The sequence below is a fragment of the Ambystoma mexicanum genome, chromosome 1p (genome assembly GCF_040938575.1).
Source record: "Ambystoma mexicanum isolate Mex_15411 chromosome 1p, UKY_AmexF1_1, whole genome shotgun sequence".
Taxonomy (NCBI): domain Eukaryota; kingdom Metazoa; phylum Chordata; class Amphibia; order Caudata; family Ambystomatidae; genus Ambystoma; species Ambystoma mexicanum.
Genome location: NC_090921.1, coordinates 1,093,791,117 through 1,093,805,140, shown reverse-complemented (window position 1 = coordinate 1,093,805,140; position 14,024 = coordinate 1,093,791,117). Strand labels below are relative to the sequence as shown.

The following is a 14,024-nucleotide window of genomic DNA, read 5'->3' as shown; positions in this document are numbered from 1 at the left end:
ATTAACTAATATATTTATTTAGCTTAATATAAGTATAGCAATTAAGCTTTGTATATACAACATAAAACAATCATGTTAAAAAAATACATAAATATAGTTCAACATACAATACAATATAAAAACAAGAGCAAGAGTATAATCCAATATCAACAAAATTACTGTTCGTAAAACTTTCATATCTCTTTGCACTTTCAATAACATTTTACAATAAAATAAATAAGATTAGGGTTATTTCCCTCCATAAATCGTGACCATATTGGCACCAAATCAGTACAGTCAATTTGGTTGTTAAACAATTTCATGTACTTAGACCGTAGGAGATCGAGACTTTCACATACTAACAGGATATGTTCAAGCATTTCCATAACATTGTCTCTGCATAATCTACATTTGCGTTGAGCTCGAGGTATTCCAAGATGGCCGCCCTTTAGCTCCAATTCTTCACAGATGTTGAACTTTAAAAGGAGATATTGTCGAATCACGCAGCTACTAGGAAATGCCGCAAAATAAGGTCTAGAGTAATTCTCCAGACAACCGAATGCCTGCATATATTTCACCATAATTTTACCGTTATTGAGTGCCATTAGGTTTACCAAAAACATAAATGTTTGTGAAATAAACATTGACATAATCCCTACTAAGTCAAATTCTAGATATAGGTATTCAATCAACAAAGATAGTGGTATTAGGAATAATGTATGAAATATTTTAGCTTCAAGACATATGTCATGCCTGCGCCATAGGCGCACACATTGGCAACCATCATGGACTATTTGTTATTCATTTATCTTCAGAATACTCTTGGAACAACCCCTACTCACACTTTGGTACTTAATTCCCATTTGCGTGACTTTGGTGCCTTCTTATTTAACTCAACTAACTACATGTACCACAATGCACCTTGCTACAACTATCAATTCCTGGCCATTCCCATTCGTCAGCATTGGAACCGCAATTCCCAGAAGCCCTAGGGATCAGTGCTGCTTCCACCATCTCAGGACCAGAGAGGGAGGAGGCAGATTGTATTCAGGTGTGCTGCTCCAGGTGCTGCCAATTAGCCTGCCTCAGTACAGGGCAGGGCGGTATTTAAGCAGCTGCCTGCAGGAGCTCAGTCTCTTGCATCAAGAGTCCTCCCAGCCACTTTTTGCCTTTTTACTCGAATTTGTATGCTGTTCCTGCTGCTGCATTTTCCTGCTTTTGTTCCAGTTCTCTTTCTGTGCTCCCTGCCTTGCAGCCTGCTACACCCTGCTGCCTACAGCCCTAGACTTGTGGGCTCCCTCCCTCACAGCCCTGCTCCTCTGGGCCTCCTGCCTTGCAGCCTGTTACACTGTGCTGCCTACAGCCATAGCCTTCCAGGCTTCCTGCCTCGCTGCTCTGCTCCTCTGAGCTCGCTCCTTGCTGCTCTGCTCCGCTGGGCTCCCTGCCTTATAGCCTGCTACTCTCTTCTGCTTTCAGCCCTGACCCTCTGGTCTCTCAGCCTCTACGCCCTGTTCCTTTGGGGTCGCTCCTTGCTTCCCTACTCCTCTGGGCTCTCTGTCTACCGCCTACTACAGCTCTCAGTCTTGCTCCTCTGGACTCTCTGCCTTGCAGCCTACTACAGTCCTCTGCAATCCACTACAGCTTTTCTGTACCTTGTGCCATTCGGTACTGCAGCCCTGCTTCCTTGTTTGCAACCCCTTGTTCTTGATCCCTGTCCTTCTCTTCCTTGTCTTCTCTGTCCTCCCTTCCTTGTCTTCTCTGTACTGTTTCTTCCTTCATTCCCTTCTGCTAGATTTCTCTTAGACTTCCTTGTCCCTGGTTATTTCTGTTCTTGTGTCTTATGTTGATCCTTTGTACAGAGCTTGACTGTTGGTTTCCGGCAGGCAACCTCTGCCCCTTCCCTTGTCGCGTTTTCTGTTAACAGACACCACAGCTGTTGTTCCCAGCCATGAGCAGGCAGAGTGGGCCTCTGTAATAGTAATCCGTGCAGAAGGCTGGAGTTTTCAAAGGTCCGTGGAACACTCTTTTTCCATATCTGCATACACCCCACGAGGGAATCCAGTTTGTTTGTATCTTTGTATTTCCTGCCCCTTTCTGTTCACAACTACAGTTGCCTATTTTTCTTTCTTGATGAGTTTCCTGCTGTGTGTGTACTTATCTGTCACCTTACATCAGCACAGCCACCCAAACCCTACCTGGGGGCCCTGTGCCACTCTTGACAGAGTGCCATCCTTGACAGAATGCAAGAGCTAAAGAATTCTTGTTTCATAGGCAGGAAAGGCACACACAGACCAAAGATGCTTTCCTTTCGATTCAAGAAACCTCTGCAAAAATCTAAAGTTATCTTAAGGACTGCAAACAAAAACCCTAGTTTAAAAGACAGACTTGCCCTAGTAAACAAAGGTTTACAAGCACAGTACTACACTCACTGGCTCGCTGACCCTTCTATGTGTAACTATTCTGACATTTGCAACTATGATCCACAGTCTCTATCTGTAGAAGAACTACAGCAAGATAATGTATTCCTGCAGATTCTGTTAGCCCAACCAGTGGAAAACACTCATGCATTTTCTGGCATTTCCACTGACACTGCATTCGACATTTAGCCGGTACACAAACCTTGTATTCCTTTATCCCAGGCTGCCCTGTCTCAGGACCAACCAGACTGCTGGAAACACTCATTTAACAGTTAAAGGCATTCAGTATCCTGAGGTTAGTACAGCTGGCCCAGGGTACAAAAGACCAATACTGACCATCGGTTGTCTTAACGCTTCTCCAGTAACTACTAACCATGATAACTCTAAGGTCAGTCTTCCTATTGTGCAACACCTGCATTTTCTGCTACACCAGATTCTGAAGCTGTAGAACAGGCTAATGGAACATACCTGTTACAAGAACAACTCTTACGCCTTAAAAGACAAACCGAAGACCTCTATGATTAATTTGTCTATTTGCATGGTAAGAATCTAGCAAAGGGACACAATTTACCAGACCATCTGGCACTATGCCCAACACCCGACATTCTGTCTTTAGAGATTGGCATGATAAGGCCTGGAAGGGTAACACACGAAAGGATACAGACGTATACAGAGCAGATGGAAGACCTGAACTTGGCATATGCATACCTTCAAAAGTTTGACATAGCTCATTCACTTACTAGCCACAGTAACTCAGGCTATTGCTCAGATAGTGAAGAATTAACTCCTTCGATGGGCCAAATCACTCACACTGCCTTTACACCGCAAATCAAGTGTAATCATCTGGCTGGAGATCCTGATGAGTCAAAGGATTGTCCCATTCTTACCCTTGATGGCGGTCCTTTACTCACACTTACAGCCTCTAAAGAGGTGACCAAGTCAGAGAGGTACTCTGCTTCTATGGACTTTTGTGCACCAGACCATGTTTCAGATCCTGAACTATACCCAGTACCTGTCTGGAATCCAGCTTTGCCAACAGTCAATACCCCAGACCCATCTATCCACCGGAGCACACAAGACTTTGAAGGCCAGCCATCAGAAAGCCTACCCTTTCCTGATCCTCCGTCAGCCATGCTACCTCTTACAGAATCTGCAAGCCCAATCTCTGCTGTTCTTCCTGCTCGTACTCCTGAATCTGCTACTGATGCAGCATCTCCAATCACTCTTTCTGCAGTTGAAGCATCCCCTTCCTCTCTGCCTGCAAGAACAGTACCAGTTGCAACGCCAGTTAACAGCTCTCCTATTAAGGCTACAGCTCCGGTTGTTCCTGCTGGTGCCTCTGCAGCACCTAAACTACCAGACTGTACTCCTTCAGTCTCAGTTGCGTCCCTGCCCGCTGGTACTCCTGTGGCACCTATACTCCCAGCTGCTACAGCACCTGAACATCCGACTGCCATTCATGATCTCCAGGCTGCTGTGGCTTCTGAACTCCCTGCTACTCAGGGTGTCCCTGAAACATTTGTGACTCCTGAAGTCCCTGCTGCAAATCTTAATGTTGCTATTGCTGCTTCTGAATATTTGGAAGATCCTCCTAGAGCAACCTATGCAGCTGTATCTCTGGTTCCACCTTTCAGCACTGTACAGTTGCCAGCCCTAAGGAAAACCACTACTTTCAAAGACATATATGCCATGGAGCCTGCAGCAGATCTTCACAGTCTCTCAGTTCATGAACGCACTGTTGGGTTTTGGGTCCTTAAGACTTTGTCCTTTCTGACTTCTACCTCAAAGGTTCGGAACATTGGTAATGTCTCCTCCCTTCAAGACTCTCACCTTGCAGCCTTAAACAGTTTTTGGAGCTTCATGATGTGCCTTTTTGGTATAAAACTTTTTCACGGTATGGCAGGTCTTGGTCTTGCTCTTCTTGTTGGTCAGTCTTCAGGGAGCCTGGAGAGGGGCCTGGAGAGGGGCATACTGTCATGCCTGCGACATGGGCGCACACATTGGCAACCATCATGGACTATTTGTTATTCATTTATCTTCAGAATACTCTTGGAAAAACCCCTACTCACACTTTGGTACTTAATTACCATTTGCATGACTTTTGTGCCTTCTTATTTAATTCAACTAACTACATGTACCACAATGCACCTTGCTACAGCTATCAATTCCTGGCCATTCCCATTCGTCAGCATTGGAACTGTAATCCCCAGAAGCCCTAGGGATCAGTGCTGCTTCCACCATCTCAGGACCAGAGAGGGAGGAGGCAGATTGTATTCAGGTGTGCTGCTCCAGGTGCTGCCAATTAGCCTGCCTCAGTACAGGGCAGGGCGGTATTTAAGCAGCAGCCTGCAGGAGCTCAGTCTCTTGCATCAAGAGTCCTCCCAGCCACTTTTTGCCTTTTTACTCGAATTTGTATGCTGTTCCTGCTGCTGCATTTTCCTGCTTTTGTTCCAGTGCTCTTTCTGGGCTCCCTGCCTTGCAGCCTGCTATACCCTGCTGCCTACAGCCCTAGCCATTTGGGCTCCCAGCCTCACAGCCCTGCTCCTCTGGGCCTCCTGCCTTGCAGCCTGTTACACTCTGCTGCCTACAGCCATAGCCTTCCGGGCTTCCTGCCTCGCTGCTCTGCTCCTCTGAGCTCGCTCCTTGCTGCTCTGCTCCGCTGGGCTCCCTGCCTTGCAGCCTGCTACTCTCTTCTGCTTTCAGCCCTGACCCTCTGGTCTCTCAGCCTCTACGCCCCGTTCCTTTGGGGTCGCTCCTTGCTTCCCTACTCCTCTGGACTCTCTGTCTACCGCCTACTACAGCTCTCAGTCTTGCTCCTCTGGACTCTCTGCCTTGCAGCCTACTACAGTCCTCTGCAATCCACTACAGCTTTTCTGTACCTTGTGCCATTCGGTACTGCAGCCCTGCTTCCTTGTTTGCAACCCCTTGTTCTTGATCCCTGTCCTTCTCTTCCTTGTCTTCTCTGTCCTCCCTTCCTTGTCTTCTCTGTACTGTTTCTTCCTTCATTCCCTTCTGCTAGATTTCTCTTAGACTTCCTTGTCCCTGGTTATTTCTGTTCTTGTCTCTTTTGTGTCTTATGTTGATCCTTTGTACAGAGCTTGACTGTTGGTTTCTGGCAGGCAACCTCTGCCCCTTCCCTTGTCGCGTTTTCTGTTTAACAGACACCCACAGCTGTTGTTCCCAGCCATGAGCAGACAGAGTGGGCCTCTGTAATAGTAATCCGTGCAGAAGGCTGGAGTTTCCAAAGGTCCGTGGAACACTCTTTTTCCATATCTGCATACACCCCACGAGGGAATCCAGTTTGTTTGTATCTTTGTATTTCCTGCCCCTTTCTGTTCACAACTACAGTTGCCTATTTTTCTTTCTTGATGAGTTTCCTGCTGTGTGTGTACTTATCTGTCACCTTACATCAGCACAGCCACCCAAACCCTACCTGGGGGCCCTGTGCCACTCTTGACAGAGTGCCATCCTTGACAACATATTAGCTCAGCTCCATAGGCATGGCTCATATCCCAATCCCGTAGGTCAGCACGGATAGAATTTTAGAGATGTATAGCAGCAGCACAGTTTGAACATAAAAGCCATCATTCTTACCTATAAATGTGCTTATTGTGTTTGCCATTACCATGCATTTATTTTGAGTTTCCTGCCAATGGATGTTCCATTTTAAGGGAATTATCAATATAGAGTTCTAGACTATTAACTAATGAGTGCGAGTCTAGTGTGAGATGACATCTTGGAAATGTCATACAAATCCGATGACATAAGCGCATAAGACATAAATGGGGGTTTGGTAGGAGCAAAGCATTCTCATGACATGGTAGGACATTTATGGTCGTCTTTTCCTAAAAGATCTCAGTTGATACCTTTAGGACTTTAGCACTCATTTCTTTGACACAAACAAGACCAATACTTCACCCATCGTTTGTGCTGGTGGAAAAACATACTATACTGCTGTCTCGAATGCTCCGCTGCAAGGGCCCCATTGATAATGTGATAATGCACCTTGTTCCTTGTTGGGTATCTCGGCCTACCGGCAACTGCAAAATCCAAATCCACAAACTAGGCATCTAATACGCATGCAGATATCAGACATTGGAGATTTCCATGGTCAGCTAAATCTCTTACTTGATACTATGCTTTCATTAAGTAGTGGTGGCCTTTATCAGCAATGCTTGGTTTGGTGGAGCAATTTCCTCTCACCGTTTGTCATTTGGAACAAAGTCTATGGCGCTGATTTACAAAATCGCTTCACAATGGCGCAATCCCATTGAAAACTGATTTGTAAATCAGGCCCGGTGCTTCTCGGTGTAACTCAAGGCATACATTAATACAATATCAAAGGCTTGCTAATCAGTTTCACATGTGTTTAGCACCCTGGGCTATTCAATACGCTCCTTCAGAGAAAATGCAGCTATTATTGCCTTCTCCCCATTTAAGTGTCAACCTGCCCAACCTCCCCAAAACCCATCATGCAGTCCCAGCTAGCTCGAAGGGAGATGTGGAAGTTTCCGAGGAACAGGTTCTTCCAAGGTATAAAACTAACAAAATGAAGAAAAAGGAACCGAAGTACTGTGCTCATTTTTACTGCAATATCTTTAATCCTGCCACTTCTGCAATGATATTTCTAAGGTAAAGACGCATTTAGGATTTCTTTGAAAGAGAATCACGCGCAGTGTGACAATAGAAAACTATTGAAACAAATGCATTTGTGGTCGAGACCAGGTGTTTCCATAATTCACATTTTGTGTGGCGTTTGCACTGTGCAGGGAAGGGGAATTCGAATGAGCAGGTGCTGTAGAAACTCCCAGTCCATTTCTCATGATGGAAAACCTATCTGTGACATGTAGGTTGCACAGATCTTGGCTGTGGCAGCTCTGTCCCGTTGGCCATCTCACGGTACTTAGACTGTGTTCTGAGGCTTACGTCCATTGCGCATGTGTATTCCACTCAGGGGGCGTGTTTACTAGGATAAGGAATATGTGCCCTCTAGGTCACATATGACTCTCTTTAAAATCGGATTAATCTGAAATTACTCGACTCACTCTCTCACCCCTCGCCCTTCCTGCTTCAATCCACCTACCGCGATTTTTCAGTATTTCAGATAGTAATGCCTGTCAATTGTATCCAGATTGAGTTGTATTTTCCCTATGGAACATTTCACAGAACACATCTAGTTTTGCATGTCAACAAATGCGTGCCAACACACGTTTCACACTATGTGCATTGTGGCGCATTGTCACGCCTCTTTAGGGCACTGTGATACATATGTTGAGCAGTGAAAGCATTTGGTATATACTTAATGTAGAAGTCCACGTGTGCCCGCAGCAGACGAACACCAGAGTGTGTCATAGTGACCTTAACGTACCACATGTACCCTGCCAAAAAGGTGCTCTAATCCAAACCACAGTGGCGCTTAGCAAAGTACACAAAGGCATCAGTGTTTTGTGGTTCATATCTCGATACTCATTTTAGAGGATTTCCAGAGCCAAGAAAAATATTTAAAGCCAATTTAATGTCAAGGGTTATTTTCCAAGATTACAATAGTAGATCATTCGTGAGTCAGTACATTCATAAGTCAGTGAACATGTGTTTTTGCACTTTACCAACTTTCACTTCAACAGGACTTGCAAAACATTTTGTGAAATGTTTCTCACTGTAGCAATATTTATCTGCGCCCATGTGTCATGCAGCAGCCACCAAATCTGGCCCATTACTGGGTGCATGGAGTGGAGTTCAGCAAGATGGTTCTTCACAAAAGGCAGCAGAAATCACTCCTTGCACTAGGGCTGTGGCCAGTGCGCCCATGGAAATGTCTGAAATTGGTAAGCCTTGTTCAAATCATCACAAGATTGTGTAGATGCCATCATTGCAAACACCTAGTTTCCTTTTTACGTCAAAAGCAATAGTAAATTAATATTTATTGATATTAACAGTCATTCCGACATAGGAGGACCCAGTAATTCCTCCTTGCAGGAACCATTCCCCATTCCCATTTGAGCCCCCATAGGGCTCAATGGGAATGGGGAGGGAGGTAACAGTGGGCATATTACAAGTGTTTGCCAGACGTCTGATCCGGGTCCTGCAAAGGGAAACTCGTAATAGGCGCTCCCGTAATGAAGGGGGCCGGTCCCGTACCGGGAGCGCCAGGGTCGTAATGAGGCCCATTATGTTTTAGCTGGCAAACACTAAAAATAGTCTCCGTGAAAGTCTACACTGATGGAATTAATTAAAACCACATGTCTAGCAAACAGTTATCCCCATTTTATTTTATTTATTGATTTCATTTGTTTGCAGGGCCCTGACCCGTAGGTATCACGGCGCTAGTACAAGATAGGTAACATATAAAGAAACATAGTACATATTAGCGTCATACCCATCATCCAGTCTATAGATGTAATAGTTTATCAAAACCTACTCATCAACACATTTAGTAGCCATAAACTGTGGACATTTAATAACAAATAATTTCGATTTCGATTTCCAGGGGTCGATCAGCTGTTCAGCAAGATAAATATTTGCCAGATAGTTAGTTAATTTCATCCCATAGTGATGTCCAGCCCAGGCCGGTCTTCTTTCAGGATCTCGAGAGAGGTTTCCACTCTTGGAGTGAAATCGTTCATCCCCAGCCTATGGAAAATATCAGAAAGACCCAATTAAGGATGCAGTGCATGTTCAGACCAGACTACTTACAGCTTCCAGGTGCTCTCCAGAGAAGATATCCCTGCAATCAATGCTGGTCTGGAAACTACATGTATTCCTAGTTGCTCCCTGACCACCATTCAGCACACGCCCCAAATATGGGGGTACGAATCCAATCCTAGAATATGTGTGAAGGGCTTTTTGACATCATGCAATAAATACAGTTTCAAAAGCGGTACTTATTCCAGCAATATCACCGCATATTACCATTACTTCAACAGCCTAAGAGTATATTCTGCGGCACAAATTACTTTTGCATCAACATTTTGTGAATTTTGAACAATTAGAAAAAAAAACACATGCTCTCCATTGCCTAAGCAATTGTTAGGCGTTCAACTGATACATGTATGATGCACTTTAGAAAATAAAGTTTCCTTGTGATCATGCCTAACATGCAGTCCCGTACTGACTATCTTAGAGACCATCCCAGCGCTAGCAGTGTTTCTGAGTATGCAAATATGTATTGAGGGTCCCCCACGTTGAACATGAATGTTGCAAGCAAGTGTTCCCATAATACAGTCGTATTCTAAAGCAGAACCATTTAAAAGCAAAGATACCATTACTCAGCACTTTGTAGATGCGTATCATAGCTTTGTTAGCGAGACTGGCATCTCTTAAAGATTGTTCAACAACCACAGACACATCTCATACTCTTTTACACTTGCCAGTGTGATAACGATAAAATGAAATCCATGAAACTAAATTGTTCAAAATATTAGTCAATTTTAACATTATGAAAAGTAAACAAAGGTGAAAACAGCATTCACTTTCGCATGCAGTAGTACACGCTTGTAGTAATGGTATTGGTAGCAGTAGTAAGCAAAAAACTAATTGCTATGAAAATGTGCCCGCTCTTACCATTCTTTCACCAATGAAGCACCTAGAGTCAGACCAGGATACTACTACACAGCCACAGAGCTGTAGTAATTTAAAGTGGGCATGTTTACAAGCATTTCTGAAACATTGTTTCATTTTATTTATTTAATTTATATATTTATAACGCGCCAAAGCTCGCAAGCATGCTAGCACACCAGTTCTATCAACCTGCTGCAGAGCTTGATACAGATAATTGAAAATCACTTTGTGTTACAAGCAAGTAAAATTATCATTTACCAGTCTCTGTAAAAGAATGCTTTTGACCCTCTCACGGATTTTTTCACCAGACTAGTGGTACAGAAATGACGGGATAAGTAAGTTATTTATTTAGCCATGCCCTGGCTTCCTTAGGCTTCCCTTGGTTCACCGATCAATAGCTGTGGCCAAGTAAGGGTCACGGCTTCACGCCGAAGAACATCTCAAATACTTCATCCCCTTGAAGTTAAGTAAAATTCTTCGCTACAGTTAAGAGCAAGGAACAAAAAAATCAAGTGTTAAGGCAGAAGTGTTTTGTAGCCTCTAACCTTGAGGGCTAGAGTCAACCGCCTGTTTACACCAGATCTATGCAAGATCAATGTTGGCGGAGAAGCACCCGGGTGTATGTTGGGTCTGCACATGTCAAGCCACAATATAAGTCTCCTATCAGAAATAGTGGGTGATATGGACGGGTATCTGATTTGTTGAGTGGGAGATGGCCTGATGGTCATTATGAAGAGTTGTAAATGACCTGGCGGTTCGAACTGTTTAGCCCCTCCTAGCAGCCATGACCTCCTCATATCTCTGTAGAGAAGCCATGAAATGCCGAAGTCCATTTCAGTCAGAATTCTTCAGGTGTTTCAGTCTGATGGGTCAGAGGTTGCAGGATCCAGTTTGGATTGTTCCAAAGGTCCAGTCACCCCAGGAAACAGCTAAAAGTGGATCTTCCAGACAAAGGAGAGGCTGGGAGCCAAGGTGATGACGCCTGATATACTACTATTGTGCAGACAGGTTTGGTTAGATGGAGTCACAGCTCCCGCATCAGAAGGTGGCAGGCAGACTCCAGTGACTTCAAGTAAGAAGGCACTGCGTAGAGTGTCGGATCAGGGTTAGTTAGTATGTTCGAGGTTCAGTGTCCTGAAGCGCATGCAAGGCTTAAGTCTCTCAGCATGTGTCAGAGCCTAGGCAAGGCTGTCCATGCCGGTAAAAATGGCACGCCACTGCCGGAGTTGTGCATTTTATTCTGGCGCCTGGTAATGTGGAAATCAACGGGGCACTTGCAGTCTGGAAAAAGAAACTCCCCTTTCCCATTCGAGTCCCATAGGACTCAATGGGAATGGGGAGGATGGACGCACCAGCACCGTTAATAACAGTGTCAGTGCTTCAGTCAAAGTCTGCGAGCGGGTGCCGTTCCGCCCGCCAGGTCAGACCTGAAGGGAGGGACGGGATCCGCTCGCAGGACTCAGAGTGTGCCGGTCCGGTAACAACGGTGCCAGCACACTCCTAATGAGGCCCACAGACTCAAAAGTAACAGTTTGAAAACCTTTATTTAGAAACGTTGTTGGGTTGGTGTAATACTGGCCCTCGCTCTAAAGGGGCTGTTCCCTCAACTGATGTTTCTAAGGGCAATCAATGTATGTAAGTCCAAAACCAAAGTCCTTCTGTGTCTAAACCTCCCGCATTCGTAGATACAATGTGATCAGGGTTCTTCTTAAAGAGAAATGGTGGCTCAAAAAGAAATGTAAACCAACAGTGGTTTCAGGTAGTCTTACCAATAGGTGTAGTTCTGCCAGTTTCAAAACTAGTTTAACTCAAAAGGGTTGCCCTCGGAACCTTCCATGAAGGGCTCTTGCAGCAAGACAATAAAGGTACCAGTATCTCTGGGTCTCTTGGGGGATCCCTTCCCCAAGATTAAATCCTTCCGGTTCCAAACAAAAATACGCAATTCTTGTCAGGCCTCTCAGGGTTCCCTCCCCCAGGTCTAGGCCTCTCCTGCAAAGTTCACAAATGTCTCTTGTGGGCCTCTCACCGTTCCCTTGCCAAGCCTAGGCCCCTCTGGTCTCAAACAGAAGTTTACCTTGTCAGGATGTTCCTATTTTAAGACATAGGGCCTCATTACGAGGCTGACGGTAGCCGTGACTGTAGTACAGGCACGGCTGCCGCCGGTATCCATTTTTATCCGGCACCCGCAAATGGGCAATTTCCGGGTCATGCCGAATTTGGAGGACCTGGTAATTGCCCATTTGCGGGTGCCAGTAATGAGGGACTCCCCATCCCCATTCGGCCCCATAGGGCTGAATGGGAATGGGACGTCGGATGCACCGGCGCCATTCAGAGTGGTTCCGGTGCACTCGAAGTGCTGTGCTTGCGGGTGCCGCTCTGCCCACCAGGTCAGACCTGGCGGGCTGACAGGCGCCTGTGAGCACAGCTCATAGTATGGTGGTCTGGGAACTATCGTACCGGCATGCTTACCGGTACCGTAGTTCCCAGACTGCCATGCTTGTAATGAGGCCCATAGTTCTTTCCATGGGGCAGTGTCAGAGACTTTCTAAAACACCAGGCTTTTGCTCATCCCCTGCGTGACCACTCTGACTTCTGCCCTCTGTCCTTATACTTTATATCTCCCTTCTGGCACCTTTTCCTCTGGTGCCCTTTCCACTCGGTTCTAGTTTTACTTTCACCTTTTTTTCCTTTCACTGTGCACACCTTATTCTCACTCTTCCGTGCTTCTCGCACACTCCTCTTGTGTTTATCGTGCCCCTGGCACACTCTTTTCACTTGGCCGTGCACCTAGCACCTTCCTCTCTCTTTATCGTGCCTCTTGCCCTTTCCTTTTCCTGCTTTCGGGTCGCTCACAAACTCTCTTCGCTTTCTCTTGCTTTAATTTCACTCTTTCAGTCTTTTGGGTCACTCGCACCCTCTCTTTGCTTTTGGGTTGCTCTCACCCTCTCTTTGCTTTCTCTTGCTTTTATTTCACTCTTTCAGTCTTTTGGGTCACTCGCACCCTCTCTTTGCTTTCGGGTTGCTCGCACCCTCTCTTTGCTTTCTCTTGCTTTAATTTCACTCTTTCGGGTCACTCGCACCCTACTTTTGCTTTTGGGTTGCTTGCACCCTCTCTTTGCTTTCTCTCACTTTAATTCCACTCTTTCAGTCTTTCGGGTCACTCGTACCCTCTCTTTGCTTTCTCTTGCTTTAATTTAACTCTTTCAGGTCACTCACACCTTCTCTTTGCTTTTGGGTCACTTGCACCCTCTCTTTGCTTTCTGGTCGCTTGCACCCTCTCTTTGCCTTCCTTCTCGCTTTCTGCCAGCTTTCGGCTTACCATACCGCTTACATCTTTATCGCTTCTGTGCCCGTATCTTTGCTTTTAGGTCGCTTGCACCCTCTCTTTGATTTCCCGTTGCTTGTACCCTCTCTTTGCTTTCTGGTCGCTTGCACCCTCTCTTTGCTTTCCTTCTCGCTTTCTGCCAGCTTTCGGCTTACCATCTTTATCGCTTCTGTGCTCGTATCTTTGCTTTCAGGTCGCTTGCACCCTCTCTTTGCTTTCGGGTCACTTTCATCCTCCCTTTACTTTCCTTCTCGCTTTCTGTCAGCATTCGGCTTACCATGCCTCTTGCATCTTTATCACTTCTGCACCCGCTCCACACACCACATGCTACTGAGTTTCTCTCTCTCTTTATGTAAAACTCGCCCAAGTAGCGCAGCACTCGCGAGTGCTCATCGAGTTGTGTGGATTGAGGTCAGGATCTGAACACCTGCCCCTCAGACATCCTTGGGACCGGCATATGCCACAGGGGAACGAGCACTGGCTTGGACACGGTCAGCAACCTGCAATTAGCCTTCCTCCATCTCCTTGGAGACACAGCCTCGTCGCCACACTGCACCCTTTTGGACACACAGGGTCAGTGTCCTGGGCATCCCGCTCTACTATCAATTCTCCAGGCTTCTCTTCCAGCAGCCTCCACGTTCCAACCAGCAACCCCAGCTCGCTCTTCTCCTTTCGCAGAACCACACCTTTTATACCCTAACTGAGAGTCAAGTGGAGTCAGGTGTGAATGGTTAATCCGTGTGGGC

General features: G+C 45.8%; 1 protein-coding gene across 1 annotated transcript in view; it reads right to left on the bottom strand.

Moving 5' to 3' along the window:
* Positions 1 to 7,891: 7,891 nt before the first annotated feature.
* LOC138448430 (NACHT, LRR and PYD domains-containing protein 12-like) overlaps positions 7,892 to 14,024 on the bottom strand; it is a 434,278-nt gene continuing 428,145 nt past the window's right edge. The window contains exon 10 of the mRNA XM_069604690.1: positions 7,892 to 9,026. Coding sequence (XP_069460791.1) covers positions 8,936 to 9,026 — 91 coding nt within the window. The 3' untranslated portion in view covers positions 7,892 to 8,935. The remainder of the gene's footprint in view (positions 9,027 to 14,024) is intronic.